General features: G+C 42.6%; 2 protein-coding genes across 3 annotated transcripts in view; one reads left to right on the forward strand and one right to left on the reverse strand.

Annotated features, from left to right (window-relative positions):
• cnih2 (cornichon family AMPA receptor auxiliary protein 2) overlaps positions 1 to 8,558 on the reverse strand; it is a 9,976-nt gene extending 1,418 nt beyond the window's left edge. The window contains exons 1-6 of the mRNA XM_053686608.1: positions 8,223 to 8,558; positions 3,141 to 3,209; positions 2,934 to 2,981; positions 2,555 to 2,667; positions 1,948 to 2,091; positions 1 to 1,670 (exon numbers count right to left, since the gene is read on the reverse strand). The exon at positions 1 to 1,670 is cut by the window's left edge and continues 1,418 nt beyond it. Of these exons, the coding sequence (XP_053542583.1) occupies positions 1,643 to 1,670; positions 1,948 to 2,091; positions 2,555 to 2,667; positions 2,934 to 2,981; positions 3,141 to 3,209; positions 8,223 to 8,303 (483 nt within the window). The 5' untranslated portion in view covers positions 8,304 to 8,558 and the 3' untranslated portion in view covers positions 1 to 1,642. The remainder of the gene's footprint in view (positions 1,671 to 1,947; positions 2,092 to 2,554; positions 2,668 to 2,933; positions 2,982 to 3,140; positions 3,210 to 8,222) is intronic.
• Positions 8,559 to 10,238: 1,680 nt separating this feature from the next.
• On the forward strand, positions 10,239 to 15,655 carry wdr74 (WD repeat domain 74). Of its 2 annotated transcripts, none has more exons than XM_017488978.3 (10): positions 10,239 to 10,398; positions 10,718 to 10,824; positions 11,122 to 11,246; positions 12,416 to 12,479; positions 12,668 to 12,811; positions 13,206 to 13,307; positions 13,387 to 13,540; positions 13,961 to 14,103; positions 14,217 to 14,270; positions 14,427 to 15,655. In XM_017488978.3, the coding sequence occupies exons 1-10, from the start codon at positions 10,254 to 10,256 to the stop codon at positions 14,598 to 14,600; spliced, it is 1,212 nt and encodes a 403-aa protein (XP_017344467.1). In that variant the 5' UTR covers positions 10,239 to 10,253; the 3' UTR covers positions 14,601 to 15,655. The 2 variants fall into 2 exon arrangements, with proteins under 2 accessions (XP_017344467.1, XP_017344466.2); XM_017488977.3 differs by having other exon boundaries at positions 10,262 to 10,398; positions 14,424 to 15,655.
• The last annotated feature ends 4,943 nt before the right edge of the window (positions 15,656 to 20,598 follow it).

Genomic DNA, 20,598 nt, shown 5'->3' on the forward strand with positions numbered 1-20,598 from the left:
GTGTCTCAGCCTGTCTCACTGTGTCTCAGCCTGTCTCACTGTGTCTCAGCCTGTCTAACTCAACCTCAGCCTGTCTCACTGTGTCTCAGCCTGTCTCACTCAATATCAGACTGTCTCAATGTGTCTCAGCTTGTCTCACTCAGTCTGTGCCTGTCTCACTATGTCTCAGCCTGTCTCACTCCCTCCATCATTGCAGTCCATTTCAGCCTTGTCTCACTGTGTCTTTCTCACTCAACCTCACTCAGCCTGTCTCACTCAACCTCAGCCTTTCTCACTGTGTCTTAGCCTGTCTCACTCAACCTCAGTCTGTTTCACTATGTCTCAGCCTGTCTCACTCCCTCCGTCATCACAGTCCATCTCAGCCTGTCTCACTGTGTCTCAGCCTGTCTCACTCAACCTCAGCCTGTCTCACTATGTCTCAGCCTGTCTCACTCCCTCCATCATTGCAGTCCATTTCAGCCTGTCTCACTGTGTCTCAGCCTTTCTCACTGTGTCTTAGCCTGTCTCACTCAACCTCAGCCTTTCTCACTCAATATCGGACTGTCACTGTGTCTCAGCCTGTCTCACTCAACCTCAGTCTGTTTCACTATGTCTCAGCCTGTCTCACTCCTTCTGTCATCACAGTCCAATTCAGCCTGTCTCACTCCTTCTGTATCAGTCTCTTGGTTTATCTCCCTATGTCCCACTCCAAGTGTCCTGGTATGTCTTAGTCTAACGTTCACTTTTTCTCACTTTGTCACTCTTCCACTCTGTCGCTGTTTAAATCCATCTCTCAGTCTGCTTCCATGTATCCCGTTCCATCTCAGTCCAGGAAGAAATGGACTTATTCTGTCTCAGGGGACCTGCTGCGTCTCCACAGTGATACGGAGGCGTTGGCTTTTCTCTGTAAGGCTGACAACATTGTGTGTGTGTGTGTGTATGTGTGTGTGTGTGTGTGTGTGTGCGGGTGTGTATTTATTTACACCGATTCTCAAAATGATTCCAGTCTCTCCTTAAAAGTCCCACAGATGGTCTGAACAGTTTTCCCGGCCTGGATAATGTTCTCGTTTCATTGGTTGCTCAGTGTAAACATCGCCGTCGCTGTTCAGTCGTATAAATATAAAGTTTGTGCAGTTTGTCTTAGTGTAAGGACACGAGTAGTTTCTACCCTGGATTAAGATACAACAACTGAATTTGAGAATAAAATGGATATATTATTAAAGTAAATAGAATCTACCACTGGACTAAAACAGTGAAAGCTTCAGCGCTAATCTAACACTTTAGAACTAAACGGAGGTCATTTACACAAAAGTCTTTTTCGCAAATGAAAAAGGATATTATATGGCATCGAATCTGGAGTCTGTAGATCAGAAGATGATCATCAGTGATGATCACATCTCATCGCAGTGGAGGTGATTCGCCGTGTTGCTCCGAGCAGCAGAAATGTTCAGCAGCCCTTAAAGAAATAAAACTCAATAATGAAACATCACTGCTGCTCGAGCTTCTCCGTGTCTTTCTCCCTGTCTCTCTCTCTGTCTGTCTGTCTCTCTCTCCCAGCATCTCAGTGGGTCTCATTTCTGTTGTTGGCTGAGGAGGAGGAGGACAGAACATCACGCATTCTTTCTTTCTTTTTTTTTTCTTCCTCCTTTTGTCTGTTCGTTGATCAGAAGCTGACCAGAGCGTAAACCATGCTGCAGACAGAGAGACAGAAATGAATCGGTCACGACTCACACCTCCAACGTTAAACACGGACGTGATTCAATTCAAACTAAATGGAGAACATAACGTTTAAGGGTGTGTGTGTGTGTGTGTGTGTGTGTGTGTGTCTGTGTGTGTGTGTGTGTGTCTGTGTGTGTGTGTGTGTGTGTCTGTGTGTGTGTCTGTGTGTGTGTGTGTGTGTGTGTGTGTGTGTGTGTGTGTGTGTGTGTGTGTGTGTGTGTGTGTGTGTGTTTAACTCCCAAGTTATACCTGTACAGGTAGTAGAAGAAGGAGAGCAGGTAGAAACCCAGTTTGCACCACGACTCTTTTTGGCAGTAATTAAGAATATCTGCGTTCATCACACTGACGGGGTCGTACATCACCTCAGAGCCATCAGCCGGCCGGTGGAAAAACCTGCAGAGAGAGAGAGAGAGAGAGAGAGAGAGAGAGAGAGAGAGAGAGAGAGAGAGAGAGAGAGAGATGGAGAGAGAGAGAGAGAGAGAGAGAGAGATGGAGAGAGAGTGAGAAAGAAATGGAGAGAGAGATGGAAAGAGAGTGAGAGAGAAATGAAGAGAGAGATGGAGAGAGAGAGAGAGAGAGTGAGTGAGTCTGTCTGTTTGTATGTCTCTGTCAGTTTATGTGTCGGTTTGTGTGTCTGTGTTGTGGCCTGGACAACTATACACAGAATACAATAAAGCTCAAATCACACAGTAACACAGTCATGTAGTCACACTATAAAAGTAAAACTATAGGAATGACGCAGCAACAGCAGTTCATTATTTATTATGATGAAGAGGGAATGAAGAGAATAAAATGAAAATGGGGTTAGGTTTACTGTACTGTGTGTGTGCATGGCTGTAGGTGTGTGTGTGTTTACCTCCACATATGGTAGAAGAGCAGTGGGATGTTGAGACCAAGTGTGACCCACTCACCAGCACACAGGAACATCAGACAGAACAAACCATGGATAGAATATTCAGGAACCACCAACTGAAACACACACACACACACACACACACACATACATACACACACACACACACACACACACACATACACACACACATTAGAACAGATCCTTCATAGTTTGTGTTCTGTCTCACTCACAGAATGAGGATAAAAATATCCTCTGTGTGTGTGTGTGTGTGTGTGTGTGTGTGTGTGTGTGTGTGTGTAGAGAAAACATCAAAATGTTTCAGAACTTTCACAAAGTTTAACCGATAAAAATTTTTAAATCTGAATTATGAGTCACTTACCTTCCTGAGTAAGTTGCAGATTCTCTCGATGTTCAGGATTCTCTCTCTCTACACACACACACACACACACACACACACACACACACACACACACACACACACACAATGCAATGCATCTTTTACTGTACAATACAGCTGTGTGTGTGTGTGTGTGTGTGTGTGTGTGTGTGTGTGTGTGTGTGTGTGTGTGTGTGTGTGTGTGAGTACCGCTCTGGTCGGGTTGCTCTGGTCGATGGGGTTTTTAAAGTCGGTTCTCAGTTCATCAAATGCAATGATCTAAAACACACACACACACACACACACACACACACACACACACACACACACATACACACGTCATTTTGAGTTTTTTTCCATTACAGCAGCACAGTGTTCCAATATTCCTTCCCTAGTGATCCAGAAGTGCGTGTACAGGTGCACAAGCAGAAATTAACATTACTCCAGACACATATGTGTCTTATAGAGTGTATGAGAAGTGTCAGTGTTGCACTTCCTGTGAGAGACGTACAGACGTGTTCGAACAGGACTTTACAGACATGTAGACGTACATAAGGATGCAGGAAGTGTGTGTGCTGAGAGTGCTGCAGCTCCCTGACTTTCCGGATTCATCTGGAATCTGCATCTGGATTTCTGTAAAGCCGCTTTGCGACACTGTCCGTTTTTAAAAAGTGCTATGCAAATAAAATTCAGATTAATTTAACCGCAACTGCTAACATAATAATAATAATAATAATAATAATAATTATTATTATTATTATTATTATTATTATTATTATTATTATTATTATTATTACATTTACATTTTACATTTATTCACTTAGCAGACACTTTTATCCAAAGCGACTTACAAATGAGAAAGATACAAGCAAAGCGATATCAAGCAGAGAACAATACAAGAAGTGCTACCATACGAGATCTATTAATTGAATTCCAGAAGAAGCAAAGTGCAGAGTAGAGGTGTAAGTGCATTTTTTTATTTTATTTTTTATTTTTTTATGAGTTTGTTAGGTGTTCATTGAAGAGGTGGGTCTTTAGTTGTTTTTTGAAGATGGTGAGAGATTCTGCGGATTTTTTGAAGATGGTGAGAGATTCTATTATAACAATAATAATAATATTACAAATAAAAACAATCTAAGTTTAAAACTGTGTATTTTGTGTTTTTGAGTTTGTATATCAGAGACAATATTCCGTTTATACCACAGTGATTTGCAATTATGATTAAAATGTTTAATTTATTAATAACTGTAATGGTAATCACGTAATCAATAACAGGATCTGACTCCGTGTCGGGACACTCCTTCAAACATGTTAAATAAACATCATTTTTTCCAACTTCACCATATCAGTTTATTATCATGCTTAGACTATGAGAGTTGTTACTACAGAAACGATAATGTATTAATATAAATCTGTCCTTCATGTTATACTTGTAGTTATTGTCAGAACTGTGCTGTTGTAGAAGAGTTAGTTAACGTATGATTCCGAATTGAGCCGTGCTGCATTATGATTATTGTAATTAGCACACATTCACTGTTGAAAGGTATGACGTCAAAGAGCATGACACATGTACGCTGCTGAAAATCCCAGCTCTCCCAGCGTACACCACCTTCCCACCTCCCTGGATGTGTAGACGTGTACACATATTTCAGCAGGTGAGTATTGAACGCTGACATTAACACTGAAGAAAATGTTCAGAAAACATAAAACAGTTTTGTGTTTCGTTTTCAGTGCCACAGGGAACCACACTATGTCCATGTCTCTGCTCTGGGATCTGAAAACTACGCTTATCTAGAGACAGTAATATGTGTTGGAGGTATTTAGAGGTTGTTGTATAATTCACTTTTGCAGAAGGAAACATCACAGCATTAAACTACAACACTAACAGGACAAACAGTTAATAAGACGACACCAGCAGGGGGAGCGGAAGAGCTGCTTTAGAGACAGTACACCTGCTATAAACTACAGTGCTGCGAAAAAGTATTTCCTGTACTTTCCTACACACAATACATTTTTTATTTATTATTTTTTTTTATTGAAGCTAAAAAAGTTATCCAACTATCACCCATGTGAAAAGCTAATTGCTTTTAAACTTAAAATCTGGTTGTGCCACCTTTAGCAGTAATAACTCCAACCAAGCTCTTCCGATAACTGGAGATCAGTCTTTCACAGCATTGTGTTGGAATTTTGTCTCACTCTTCTTTGCAGAAGTGCTTTAGTTCAGCCACACTGGATGAACTGCCCATTTAAAGTCCTGCCACAGCAAATCAGTTGGATCAAGTCAGGACTTTGACTAGGCCACTCCAAAACTTGGATTTTTTTTATTTGAGCCACTCAAAGGTGGACTTACTCCTACGCTTTGGATCATTGTCTTGCTGCATAATCCAGTTGCACTTGAGTTTCAACTTACGGACCGAAGACCGCACATTCTCCTTTAAGATTTTCTGGGAGAGAGCAGAATTCATGTTTCCTTCAATCATTGCAATATAATTGAATTCTGCAATATTCAATTTTGCAATAATTGATAATTGATCATTGATAATGACCATTTTTGCCCAGTGAACTTTCTGATAGTGGAGTCATGTATAATGACCTTTATTGATGCAAGAGAGACCTGTAGGTCCTTTGATGTTGTCCTTGGCTCTTTTGTGACTTTGCTGTGCTATGACTTTGCTTTGCTAGTTGCTGTGCTCTTGGAGGAAATTTGGAAGGTCAGCCACTTCTGGGAAGGTTCACTACTGTGCTGAGTTTTTCCATTTGGAGATTACGGTTCTCACTGTGGTTCTTTGGAGTCCCAGAACCTTTGAAATAGCTTTGTAACCCTTCCCAGACTGATGTAATCAATCACCTTCTTCTTCATAATTTCTGGAATTCCTTTCAACTTTGGCACAGTGTGTTACTGGGTAAGACGTTTTAACTTCCTGCTGTTGAAAAAGTTGTATTTAAGTGTTGATTTGATTGAACAGGGTTTGCAGTAATTACACCTGGTTGTGTCTAGTGCAGCTGAACCCCATTATGAATGTAGTTTCATAGATTTGGGGAATTAGTAACTATGGGGGCAAATACATTTTCACACAGGCCCAGTTGGTATTGGATAACCTTTTCCCTTCAATAAATAACATTATCATTTAAAAAAATGTATTGTGTGTTTACTCAGGTTGCCTTTGTTTTATCTTAGATTTTGTTTAAATTTCTGAAACAATTTAGTATGAGAGATACACAAACACAGAAGAAACCAGGATGGGGGCAAATATTTTTTCACAGCTCTGTTTAAACAATAAGCTCTGCAATTTTATCTTTATGTTATGAAAGGAAAGAAGAAGCCTTTATTTGTCACATATACATTACAGAGTGGTGAAATTTATTTCTGCATATGCCAGCTTGTTTGGGAGAGCACAGGAGCAGATACGATGCAGCCACTGGAACAGAGAGGGTTAAGGGCCTTGTTTATGTGGCAGCTTGGTGGTGCTGGGACTTGAACCTCCAACCTTCTGATCACTAACCCAGAACCATTCACTACTGAGCCTCCACTGCACTATCACGCCCCATCAAAACTCCAACACTCATTACTCTTTACATAACCCACATCACTGGAGCTGATAATTGTAGAAAATGGACCTTTAAGATGACCAAATTGCACTAAACCAAGGGGAAGTGTTACAAACGGGATTGGAGCACAGCTGGAGGGTTATGACATCATCAATCAGTATCAGATACACTTCAGGAATGACGGGAGTGACTGAACTTTCTTCAATAAAATGTCAAATGCACATCAGGCACACACACACACACACACACACACACACACACACACACATACACGCATACATACACACACACACACACAGGCATATACACGCATACACACACACACGCATATACACGCATACACATGCATACACACACACATGTATATACACGCATACATACACACACACATACACGCATACACACACACACACAGACATGCATATACATGCATACACACACACGCATACACACACATACACACACGCATACACACACATACACACTCGCATATACGCGCACACACACATACACACACACATACACACACGCATATACACGCATACACACACATACACGCACACAAACACATATACACGAATACACACACGCATACACACACGCATATACACGAATACACACACACATACACACACGCATATACACGCATACACACGCATATACACACACACACATACACACATACACACACATGCGTATACACACACACACGTGCGTATACACATACACACACACGCATATACACATCATATACACGCATACACACACATACACATGCTTACACACACATACACATGCCTACACACACATATACACACACACGCATATACACACACACACGCATACACACACACACACACACACACACACACACTCCCCAGCAGTTTCACCCTGATTCCTTTCTCTCTCCCTTTGCATTTGCTGTTCTGTAAACAGATGCAGTTTCCATGGCGACTGCATGAGCCCCAAAGTGGGCGCCATGGTTACTACAGACACAATCTGATTGGCTGAGCGGGAGGAGGAGAGGAGACGGGGAGGGGGGCAAATTATAGTTTAATAAGTACGCTCAATAACACTGTGTGTGTGTGTGTGTGTGTGTGTGTGTGTGTGTGTGTGTGTGTGTGTGCGCGCACGTGTGTGTGTGTGTGTGTGTGTGTGTGTGTGTGTGTGTGTGTGTGTGTGAGTGATAAAAATCTCAGGAGTCTCCAGAGTAAATGTCATTCTGATTAATTCTGCTGTACAGTGTTTATACAAACTGTCTGTGTTTTTTTCTGTGTTTGTGTCTCTCTCTCTCCTCATCTATTTGTCTCTCTGTCTGTCTGTCCGTCTCACTGTCTAGTTTTTTCTGTCTCTCTCTTCTCACTGTTCGCTGTAGATGTATCGGTGTGTCGGGTTGCAGAAGGATAAAAAGCATCAGGAAACAGTGAGAATGACAAAAATACAGCAGCAGCAGCGATAATCAATAAAATAACACTCTGTCTGTCTGTCTGCTCTTCACTGTAGGGATCATGCCATGTTCTCTGCTTTTGAAGTACACACACATGCACATGCACGGACACACACATGCACACACACACACACACACACACACACACACACACACACACACACATTGGTTATGTCACACTTGATCGACAGCTGGAATTCCATCACCTTCCCTTTTCTCTGTTTGTCTCTCTGTCGGGATCAACAGGTCATCTTTGTGCGTGTGTGTGTGTGTGTGCGTGTGCGCGCCATGCTCACCTGCCAGATGACAAAGAAGATAAGTGCAGCACACAGGACGAGTGTGAGCATGTAGCAGAAGGCGGCGAAGGTGAAGGCCATCGCTGTTCCAGAGGCCAGTGTGACAATCGCTCTGGCCGAGAGAGAGAGACAGACTCACCTGTCTCCCTCCCTCTCTCTCTCTCCCTCCCTCTCTCCCTCTGTCTGTCTGTGTCTCTTCCTTACTATATCTCACTCTTCCCTTGCAGCTCACTGTCCCTGTGTCTGTCTCTCATTCACTCGTCTATCTGTCTACCTGAGAGAGAGAAATAGTGTGAAGCAGTCTTCCTTTCCTTCCTGTGTGTGCTCTCTGATTTCCTCAGCACATGCCCAACAGACCTTGTGTGAGTGTGTGTGTGTGTGTGTGTGTGTGTGTGTGTTGTCTAGGCTCCTCCTTAGGCAAAACTACTACAGCTGATTGGTCGCCCCCTCATATCTCTCTCTCTCTCTCTCTCTCTATCTCTCTCTCTCTCTCTCTCTCTCTCTCTCTCTCTCTCTCTCTCTGTGTCTTAGAATTTAAACAATGCTCAGGTGATGCTATAGGGTCAGATTCATGTACAAATTTACACAAAATTCAGACTCAAATGTGTGACCAGGAGCACAAGTTGCGCACACACACACACACACACACACACACACACACACACACACACACACACACACAGATTACAGGTGCTATTAATATTAATGTGAATAGTGAATGGACGAGAGGCTGCGTGTGAAAGCAGTGAGGAAAATAAAAAATAATAAAAAAATTATGACAAATCTTTGAACAAATCAAATTCATGTCTTTATTAGTGACGATGTAGGGAGAATGAAACTTTTAATGGAATTCATGCTCACACACAGCACACCAGAAATGTGAAGTTTTTATTTTTTATTTAATTTTATTACAATAAAACATTTACAACAAATTAGTAAATGATAATATAAAAAGAAGAAGAAGAAGAAGAAGAAAAAGGTGTGTGGTAATGGTGAAGAGGCACAATTGTGGAGTGTGTGTGTGTGTGTGTGTGTGTGTGTTTGAGAGACACTAGTCTCACTAGGCTCAGATAACTCCATAAATTGCCGCAGAGCGCCACCTGCTGTAATTCTTACATATTTACCAAATAACTGTAATTTCTCTCTCTCTCTCTCTCACACACACACACACACACACACACACCATTCATACACCACAGATCTAACACTCCTCAGTACAGCCGAATTATTGAACAAAAAATAAATAAACAAACCCCGTTTCAGACGATGGAAGGGGATTAGACCCTGGGAAGTGAAGAAGGGGAAGTGTTTAAACCGGATTGGATCACGACTCCACACCACCACAGCTCTGATCATTTCTTCTACATGTCTTTATTTTAACGGTTGTGGGCTGAAGATTCTTGTCTCCACCTGTATTACACCTCACACTCATCTCTGATTATTATTCATTCTGCAGACGTGTCGATCTGCTGGGTCATTAATTAATCAGGAGCTGCACAGCCATGTCCCACTTTCACACAGGCAGAGAGAGGGAGAGAAAACCATCACTGATAAAACAGCATTGAAAGACAGACAGACAGACACGCAGTTAGACAGTTAGAGCGAGAGACAGACATAAAGACAGACAGTTAGAGTGAGAGACAGACAGAGCGAGAGAGAGACAGAAAGACAGACAGACAGTTAGAGAGAGAGACAGAAAGACAGACAGAGCGAGAGAGAGACAGACAGACAGACAGACAGACAGTTAGAGGGAGACAGAGTGAGAGACAGACAAAGAAAAAGACAGCCAGTTAGAGTGAGACAGACAGACACAGTGTTGATCTCATTAGTGATTCTGAAATCAATTCTGTTCTGATTAATGTAATAATACAAAATAACTTCCTTGTTGCATAAATTTGCATATTAAAATATAAATTACCATTTCATTGAATAATACATATTATTTATTTAATTTATTACTTAATGTAATGCCCAATACTCCCCGTCTCTGTCTGTCTGTCTGTCTAGTAATCAAATGAATTCGGAACTATAATGCACGAGGAACAACAGTGGGGTGGTCTGGAGTTCCGGTCGGAGCAGAGAGCGCGTGCACACAGCGTGGAACGGAGCAACATGGCGTGTGTGAAGAGTCAGCAGTGTTCAGTGTGGGTCGGAGCGGAGACCGGCATCCTGAAGGGTGAGATCTCTCTCTCTCTCTCTCTCTCTCTCTCTCTCTCTCTCTCTCAAACGCTGTGTGTTTCGTTAGGAAAACAACAGGGTTTAAACTGTTAGCGCGAGGATTAGCCACAAGTGCACACACACACACACACACACACACACACACACACACACACACACACACACACACAGATAGGCAGAGCGAGTCTGTAATGAAGTGTTAAGCATTGAGTGTATCAAATGTGTTAATGACCCCACTGTTTGTGTGTGTTTGTGTGTGTTTGTGTGTGTTTGTGTGTGTTTGTGTGTGTTTGTGTGTGTGACCCTGCTGTGTTCAGGTGTGTGTGTGAGCAGGAAGCAGGTGTATAATTTCTGTGAGATGCACAGTCTGAACCGAGACGAGGAGATCTGCACCATCACCTGGGGGGATGAGCAGGAGACTGAGGTGTGTGTGTGTGTGTGTGTGTGTGTGTGTGTGTGTGTGTGTGTGTGTGTGTGTGTGTTTTCATGTGTCTTCATTACAGGATGAGCATGTCATTTTCAGTGTAAACAGAACACTAGTGTAATGTTGTGTAACACTGATTCTGTAATGATGTTTTATAGTGACACTGATTCTGTAATGATGTTTTATAGTGACACTGATTTATGCACTGAGAGACGAGTGCTGTGTTCATTGTTCATTATTGTGCATTTTATTGTGTGTGTGTGTGTGTGTGTGTGTGTGTGTGTGTGTGTGTGTCAGGTGTTAATGGGGAGTGTTAATGGCAGAGTGAAGACGTTCAGTATAGAGAAGGGAATATTCACCGAGAGCCGAGAGTGTTCGGATTTAACACAGGGACGATTCACTGGCCTTGCTGTCACCGACAGGTACACACACACACACACACACACACACACACACACACACACACACACACACACACACAGCTGCTTGGCTGTTCCATGGCCAGGTGTGTGTTATTCCCGCATTATTTCACTCACAGGTGAGCAGATAAAAGGTCTAGGGCGAATAAAGGTTTGCACTTGGATTCTGTTGCTGTTTAACTCTCCATATGACGTCCAATGAGCTGCGACTGTCAGTGTGGCCAAGGCAAATAATTGCTACATTCCTAAAAAGAAAGAACACACTGGTGAGCTCAGGAACAGTCTGAAGTCCACAGAAAACCACTGCAGTGGAGGACAGAAGGAGTTCCCTGGTGATGAAAAACCCTTCACAACGGGCCAGATGAAGAAGATCCTCCAGGAGGTTGGCGTATCTGTGTCAAAGTCAACAATCAAGAGAAGACTTCACCAGAGGAAATGTACAGTTTACCACAAGATGTACACCGTTAGAGTTTGCCAAAGGACATTTAAAAATCCTGTACAGTTCTGGAACATCATCCCATGGACAGATGAGATGATCAGCTTGTAGTAGCATGGTGGGAAAGAAGAGTATGGAGAAAGGAAGGAACTGCTCATGATCTGAAGCGTACCTCATCTGTGTATGAGTACGGCTGTTCTATTTATTGATGTAACGGCAGGGTGAGTAGTGAAGTGTAGGGAGATGTTCTCACCACTAGATGGAGCTTCACACTCTAGATGAACAATAACCTGAAGCTTACATCAGAAGCAGTCGTATATTACAAACCTGGAATAAAAAAAATTGGAGTGATCAATGCTTGGGATCGCAGACAGTTTATAATGTACACTCATGTAGTTCTCCGGTCTCACGCTCTGCCTTTGCCCTCGGACTCCTGTCTCACGCTCTGCCTTTGTCCTCGCACTCCTGTCTCACGCTCTGCCTTTGCCCTCGCACTCCTGTCTCACGCTCTGCCTTTGCCCTCGCACTCCTGTCTCACGCTCTGCCTTTGCCCTCGCACTCCTGTCTCACGCTCTGCCTTTGCCCTCGCACTCCTGTCTCACGCTCTGCCTTTGCCCTCGCACTCCTGTCTCACGCTCTGCCTTTGCCCTCGCACTCCTGTCTCACGCTCTGCCTTTGCCCTCGCACTCCTGTCTCACTGTTTCTGAGTTGTAACTTTGTGTGTATTTGCTCTCAGGTCGTTAATAACATGTGTGGAGTCTGGATTGCTGAAGGTGTGGCCTGAAGCAGGCGGGGAGACAGTAAGTTTGTCTGTCTGTCTCTCTTTCTCTCATTCTTTCTTTCTCTCTCTCTTTCTCTCTGTCTGTATGTCTGTCTGTCTGATAAGCAAAGCATTGTAGCTAGGTTATAGTCTGTAATGCTCTGTGAAAAATGTCAAACTATCTGATTGCTGAAGTGTAAGTGTGTGTGTGTGTGTGTGTGTGTGTAGGTTGAAATAAATGTGGGGAGTGGAGTGTGCCGAATGAGACAAAACCCATCCGAGCGCCACCATGTGGCCACAGGAGGAAAGGAGAACCCATTAAAAGTGTGGGACCTGCAGAGACCAGACACTCCTATCTTCACTGCCAAGAATGTGAGAGAAAGAGCGAGAGATGCGCGCACACACACACACACACACACACACACACACACACAGTCTGCATGTTTAACTTTCACCAATCATGTAATTGCAGCTCATTTGCATAAAATAAATGCAGTTTTGGACTAGTTTCCATGTGAATCTGTACGTGATGTATACTCTCTGGGGAAACCAAAGCAGTGAGAGTCAGCCTGTGGGGGTGGAGCCTGTCCAGTGATGCAGCCTATAGTGGGTGGGGCTTACTGAGTTTCTGTTCTGACATCTTGTTAGACTGAGTTGTGTTCTCACTAGAGGAACACTGATGAGAGTTCAGGATGCAACTCATAATAATTATAACATGATACCCTCTGTGTGTGTGTGTGTGTGTGTGTGTGTGTGCGTGTGTTAGGTTGCTAATGACTGGTTGGATCTGCGTGTCCCTGTATGGGTTAGAGACATGGCCTTCCTCACACAATCCAACAAGATCGTCACCTGCACAGGACATCATCAGGTCTGTGTGTGTGTGTTCATGTGTGCCTTCGTGTGTGCGTCCATGTGTGTGTCCGTGTGTGAACCTGTCTGTCTCTCAGGTGCGTGTGTATGATCCGTCATGTCAGAGGAGGCCGGTGCTGGAGGCGAAGTTTGGAGAGGTTCCTCTGACGGCGCTCTCGGTTCCGCCTGGTGAGAACAGTGTGGTGGTGGGGAATACACACGGCCAACTTGCCACCCTCGACCTGCGCAAAGGTGTGTGTGTGTGTGTGTGTGTGTGTGTGTGTGTGTGGTGAAGTGAAGTGAAGTGAAGTGAAGTGAAGTGAAGTGAAGGATCTGTTGGGATTTTGTTATATGAATGGTTAGTCTGGAAAGTGTAATGAGCCAATCAGCAGTGAGTGTGAAGACACAGGAAACACAGTGATACACACACACCACTGATTTAAATGTAATTTCCACTAAATGCACTGATCTGTTAAACATCTGCATAACTGCAAAGTATAAACATGCACACAATGAATAAGTATGTGGTCTCACTGTCACTGGCCAATCAGATTGCTTTAGCTGTGTCCAGTGGGTGGGGTCAGTCAGACATGTCATCTAATGTCAGATGTGTGTTTAAGTGAATGTAATTCATTAATATGATCTCTGCTCTGTGTGTGTATGTGTTTGTAGGTCTGGTGCGTGGGTGTATGAAGGGCGTGGCAGGCAGTGTGAGGGGGCTGCAGTGTCACCCAACATTACCCCTCGTCGCTTCCTGTGGCCTTGACCGTTTCCTCCGAATACACAACCTGCAGGACAGAACACTAATGCACAAGGTATACACAAACACACACACACACACACCCACACACACACATACACACGTTTGCCTCTCTAACACTTAGTTATAATGTTTGTGTAAATGGTATGTTTCTCTCTGTGTGTGTAGGTGTATCTGAAGTCCCGGCTGAACTGTGTGTTGGTCTCCAGTAAAGATCTGCAGGTGAGTGCATAAGTGTTTATTTTTTATTAAACCATGGGAGATTGTGGGCGTGGCCCTCAGGAGAGGCATGGCCCTCAACTCTGAGAACTGTGTGTGTGTGTGTGTGTGTGATTGTACTAACTGTGGCTTTAAAATTGCTTGTTTCTCCTGAAGCAGTGTGTGTCAGATGAGGATGAACAGCTGGAGGAGGTGAAAACAGAAGAGGATGAGGTTTGGGATGCCATGGAAACGGTGACAGAAAAGAGCGGGAAAAGAGCAGCACAAGATGAGGATGAGGTCGAAGTTGTGACACAGAGTGAGAAGAAGAAAAAGAAAAGGACAAAGAAGTGACAATGCTTTTACTGCTAATAGCTGTGTGTGTGTGTGTACAGACTGGTTTATATGATCATGCTTGGCTGTGTATGTGTGTGAGTGTGTGGGTTTTAATAAAGAGTGTCAGGGTCTAGTTTAAGGTCCTCCTGCAGTACCCGTAGCTTCCATTATGGGGCAGCAGCAGCACCCAGACTACACAAAGTGAACCTAAACCTCAGTGCTGAATGTGTGGAAATGAATGAACATACTTTCATTAACACCTGATTCTGTTCAGGTTTAGATCACACTGAGTGTAGATGATTTTCTGATGTGGGAAAAGAGCAGAGCTGAAGGTGCTACAGTGGATTGGTGTGTAATAAACATGCATTTAAACTTCTACGTAAACAATAAATCTACCTGGATACAGAAAAGGAAAAAAAAACTCAGTGGGTATCATTTGTCAATATTTTAGTTGTGTAAAAAGTTTTGTAATGTTTTTAAAGAAATCATATCGGTCTTTAAACATTCTTTCCCTCATAAATTAGCGCTACATTATCCATCAGTTGAGGCTTACGTGAAGAAGGTCCTCCTGATTAATTTGGATGCATTTCTCTGTAAATCTGCAGACAAAATGTTCCTGTAAACTTCTGAATTTATTCTGCTGTTCCCATCATGAGTTCCATCATCAGTAAAGATTAGTGATCCCGTTCCAGAAACAGCCATGCAAGCACAAGCCATGACTCTACCTCCACCATGTTTCACAGATGAGCTTGTATGTTTGGATCATAAACAGATCCTTTCTTTCTCCACACTTTGGCCTTTCCATTACTTTGGTAGAGGTTCATCTCTGTTCCAGAATGTTTTTGGCTCATCTCTGTACAGTGCATCTCAAAAAATTTTAATATCGTGGAAAAGTTTTTTTTCTGTAATTTAATTTTTTTTTAAAAACTTTCATATATTTTAGATTCATTACACATAAAGTGAAATATTTCAAACCTTTTTTGTTTTAGTCTCAATGATTATGGATTACAGCTCGTGGAAATCAAAAATCCAGTGTCTGAAAATATTACAATAAAGAATTTATAAAACAGAAATGTTGCAGTGTCGGATTCCTAGTGTCAAGCCACTCCTGAACCAGAGACATCAGAAGTGTCTTACCTGAAAAAAGAAAAAAGCGACCGTTGCTCAGTGGTCCAAAGTCCTCTTTTCAGATGAAAGTGAATTGTGCATTTCGTTTGGAAATCAAGGTCCCAGAGTCTGGAGGAAGAGTGGAGAGGAACAGAATCCAAGTTGCTTGAAGTCCAGTGTGAAGTTTCCACAGTTAGTGATGGTTTGGGGTGCCATGTCATCTGCTGGTGTTGGTCCACTGTGTTTTCTCAAGTCAAGAGTCAATGCAGCATTTACCAGGATATTTTAGAGCACTTCATGCTTCCATCTGCTGACAAGCTTTATGGAGATGCTGATTTCCTTTTCCAGCAGGACTCGGCACCTGCCCACAGTGCCAAAACTACTAGTAACTGGTTTGTGACCATGGTATTACTGTGCTTGATTGGCCAGCAGACTCGCCTGACCTCAACCCCATAGAGAATCTATGAGAGACACCAGACCCAACAATACGACGAGCTGAAGACTGATCAAAGCAACCAGGGCTTTCATAACACCTCAGCAGTGCCACAGGCTGATTGCCTCCATGCCACGCCGCATTCATGCACTAATTCATGGAAAATGATTAAAGCCCCGACCGAGTATCGAGTTCATAAATGAACATACTATTCAGAAGATCAACATTTCTCTATTATAAATTCTTTATTCTAATATTTTGAGATACTGGATTTTTGATTTCCGTGAGCTGTAATCATCAAGATTAAAACAAAAAAAAGGCTTGAAATATTTCACTTCATGTGTAATGAATCTAGAATATATTAAAGCTCCACTTTTTGAATTAAATTACAGAAAATTTTTTTTTGAGATGCACCTGTATTTATTCAAACGCTTGTTTGATTGTGTGACCTTCACCCCTGACCTGTGGAGGTTGTTGGTGATGTCACTGACTGTTGTTTTTGGGTTTTTCTTCACAGCTCTCACAATGTTACTGTCATCAGCTGTTGTTGTTTTCCTTAGTCGACCCGTTCGGTGTCTGTTGCTCAGAACACCAGTGGTTTCTTTCTTTTTCAGGACATTCCAGATTGTTGTATTGGCTATACCCAATGTTTGTGCAATGGCTCTGATAGATTTTCCCTCTTTTCTCAGCTTCAAAATGGCTTGTTTTTCTCCCATAGACAACTATCCGATCTTCACAGTTGCTTTATCCTTTTTAACAATGTGTGTGTGTGTGTGTGTGTATATATATATATATATATATGCATGGACTCCACGGAGTTTGTGTAAAATTATGTGATCCATCCATCCATCTTCTACCGCTTACTCCTTTTCAGGGTCACGGGGAAACCTGGAGCCTATCCCAGGAAGCATCGGGCACGAGGCGGGGTACACCCTGGACAGCGTGCCAGTCCATCGCAGGGCACAATCACATACACACTCATTCATACACTCCGGACACTTTGGACATGCCAATCAGCCTACCATGCATGTCTTTGAACTGGGGGAGGAAACCCCCGCAGCACAGGGAGAACATGCGAACTCCGTACACACATGGCCCCGGCAGGACTCAAACCCCGGACATCTGAGGCGAACGTGCTAACCACTAAGCCACCGTGCGCTATGTGATCCATGTTAGATCAAAATCCATCAGAGGGTCATCTGATCACATGCTTCATTAGAAGAGATTAGACATGAGGAAAATCTGACCTTTTGTACAAAGCAGTTAACATGGTCAAGATCACACATTTGCTTACATTTAAATAGGGACCAAAAAAAAAAGAGTGCAGAATCTTCCATATTAAATATTCGAGATACTGAACATTCACTTATTTTTAAATGTTTAAAAATGTTATACATGTATACATTAAATATATACGTACATATATATTGTGTGTGTGCTAAAGTGCAGCATTGAGATTATTATCATTATTACGGTTATAATGATGTGCTCATGTTGTAATCAGTGCAGTTACAATGCTGTATCCTGGGTAACGTGTGTGTGTGTGTGTGTGTGTGTGTGTGTGTGTGTGTGTGTGTGTGTCAGTCAGTTTCGTTCTTACACCTAACCCTATGCACATAACCCACACCCAGTCTCTCCTGCGATAAGATAACGCATATACACACATGCACACACACTCACAAACACACACTCGGACAATGAGGAGTCTTTACTGATCACCATCTCTCTCACACACACATGTTCAGAGCCATATTAGTACTTAAATTTGTTAATAAAGCGCAATTAATTATTGTGGCTGCATTATGCTAAAAGTGTGTTTAATAAACTTTGTTTTAAATCAGAGTTATTTCCGCCTCCATGTGTGACAATAATTAACTCTGTGTTCATACAGGAATTTTTATTAGACTATTAAACCTCATTCTGTCTATGTGGAGAGTCCAGAGTCTGTGTGTGTGTATGTGTGTGTTCAGTATTATAACTGTAATAAAGCTGACATGGCAAATGTGAGTCTAACACAATTTATTTATACACAAACACACACACACACACACACACACACACACACACACACACACACACACACACACACACACACACACACATGCTCTGAGCTACTCCGACAGTCACCATTTTAAACATTTCAACCTTTTAAACTCATCCTCAGTCTAATTTTATACACACTCATGTGTTGGAGGTGGAATTTATTCCCATGGAGTTAAATGAGTTTTTTCATTTTAAACAGAAACCTGCTCAGTATTTCTGTGTAAAACTGATTTTGGGGGAGGAGCTACACATGAGAGTAGCTTATGAAACTTAACAATTTAACAGTTTTGGGGAAATTGTTGGAGATTTGTAGCCACAAAACCTGCATGCTAGGCTAGCTAACTAATTTAGCCAGTGTTAGTGAAGAGCAGAGGGTGGTTGTCATGGTAACGTAACATTATATTCTGACGGCTTTGTGAGAAAATGAGGACAACCCTGATCCTGAAATCCCACTGGAGTGACTAATGTGAACTCATTTACTAACAGTTGGCTAACCAACTAGTTAAGTTAGCTAATATTAGTTATATTAGCTAATTAACAGGAGGACATGCAGGTGTGTCCTAATTGGAATATTCATGAATATTTATAGAGATATGTGATATCTTTAGTGTTTTGTTAAGGCTTTAAATCTTCCATCCATTCATCCACTTTATCCTTTTCAGGGTCACGGGGAAACGTGGAGCCTATCCCAGGGAGCATCGGGCACAAGGCGGGGTACACCCTGGACAGGGTGCCAGTCCATCGCAGGGCACAATCATATACGTGTTCACACACCCATTCATACACTACGGACACTTTGGACATGTCAATCAGCCTACCATGCATGTCTTTGAACTGGGGAAACCGGAGGAAACCCCCGCAGCATGAGGAGAACATACAAACTCCACACACACAGGGCCACGCTGGGAATTAAACCCCTGACCCTGGAGGTGTGAGGCAAACGTGCTAACTACTTATCCACCGTGCACCCACTTTAAATCTTTTAACAATTTATTTAATTCCACACAAATTAATTTTTTTCGTTTTGTGGTGTGTGTGTGTGTGTGTGAGAGTGAATGTGTGTGTGTGTGTGTGTGTGTGTGTGAGTGTGAGTATGTGTATGTGTGTGTGTGTATGTATGAGTGTGTGTATGTGTGTGTGTATGTATGTGTGTGTGAGTGTGTATGTGTATGTGTGTGTATGTATGAGTGTGTGTATATGTGTGTGTGTGAGTGTGTGTGAGTGTATGTGTGTGTGTGTGAGTGTATGTGTGAGTGTGTGTATGTGTGTGGTTGTCCACTAATCATAGGGTTGGCGGTTCGATTCCTGGCCCAGGTGACTCCACATGCCAAAGTGTCCTTGGGCAAGACATTGAACCCCATGTAGCTCCCGATTAGCGCCTTGCATGGCAGCTCTGCTACCATTGCTGTGTGAGTGTGTGGGCGAATGAGACACAGTGTAAAGCGTTTTGGATAAAAGCGCTATATAAGTGCGCCATTTACTGTTTGTGTGGAGGGCCGGGCCATGTGTTAGTTAAATATTGACGTGGTGTCTAATGATTAACGCGACTGCAATTCCACATTACATTAACCTGCTCCTCTCAGTCACACACTCACTCTCTCACTCAGCGCCAACACCTTCACTCTGCTGCTACTGAGTGTGTGTAAAAGTGTGTGAGAGTGTGTGTCCTGTATCAGAGACTCCTCGAGGGAACACCACTATAGGTGAGTAAATTTATGAATCTATAGCACACAGACACACAAACACACACAAAGAGCAGGTAATAGAGTGCATATGTTAAATGTGTGTGTTTTTCATGTTGACGTCCTGTAGTAATTCAAGAAGTAAATCCTGTTGCTCACCTGAGTGTGTGTATGTGTGAGTGTACATGTGTATGTGTATTATTAAATATTATATAAATACAGATGAAACCTATATTAGCTTAAATATGATGTTCCACTGTGATGTAATTATTGAACACAGAATCGATGTGAATGTGCATGTCCTAAACCACACCCTATTCACTACATAGTGCACTATTCAGGAGTCACAGTGTTCAGGAGACACAATCCACACTCTAACAGAACGTACATCAGTGTGTTTAAATATAGGGCTCTCAGGAGTGTGTGTGTGTGTGTGTGTGTGTGTGTGTGTGTGTGTGTGTGTGTGTATGTGTGTGTGTGTGTGTAAGATCAGATTGTAATGTGAAGACTGTGTGAGGATGAGTGTGCTCCGGTGAGAGGATAAAATACACACACAGTGAACTTTGCTTAATGACTTTATTGTTTTGTTTTTCTGAATATCAACGATATTTACAGCCAGGCAAAGTCTAACACACACACACACACACACACACACACACACACACACACACACACACACACACACACACACACACTGAGTCAGTAGATGGACAGAAGGTTTTATTTGTGTTTAAGAAGTGATTCATGAAGA

Source organism: Ictalurus punctatus, chromosome 16 (genome assembly GCF_001660625.3).
Source record: "Ictalurus punctatus breed USDA103 chromosome 16, Coco_2.0, whole genome shotgun sequence".
NCBI classification, from domain to species: Eukaryota; Metazoa; Chordata; class Actinopteri; order Siluriformes; family Ictaluridae; genus Ictalurus; species Ictalurus punctatus.

What these genes read in the sequence shown, in the direction of transcription:
- wdr74 (XM_017488978.3), top strand. Translation starts at nt 10,254, where the DNA reads ATGCACGAGGAACAACAGTGGGGTGGTCTGGAGTTCCGGTCGGAGCAG. An exon ending in GGCCTTGCTGTCACCGACAG is followed by an intron (nt 11,247 to 12,415) that starts GTACACACACAC and finishes ATTTGCTCTCAG; the next exon opens with GTCGTTAATAACATGTGTGG. An exon ending in CCTGCACAGGACATCATCAG is followed by an intron (nt 13,308 to 13,386) that starts GTCTGTGTGTGT and finishes TCTGTCTCTCAG; the next exon opens with GTGCGTGTGTATGATCCGTC.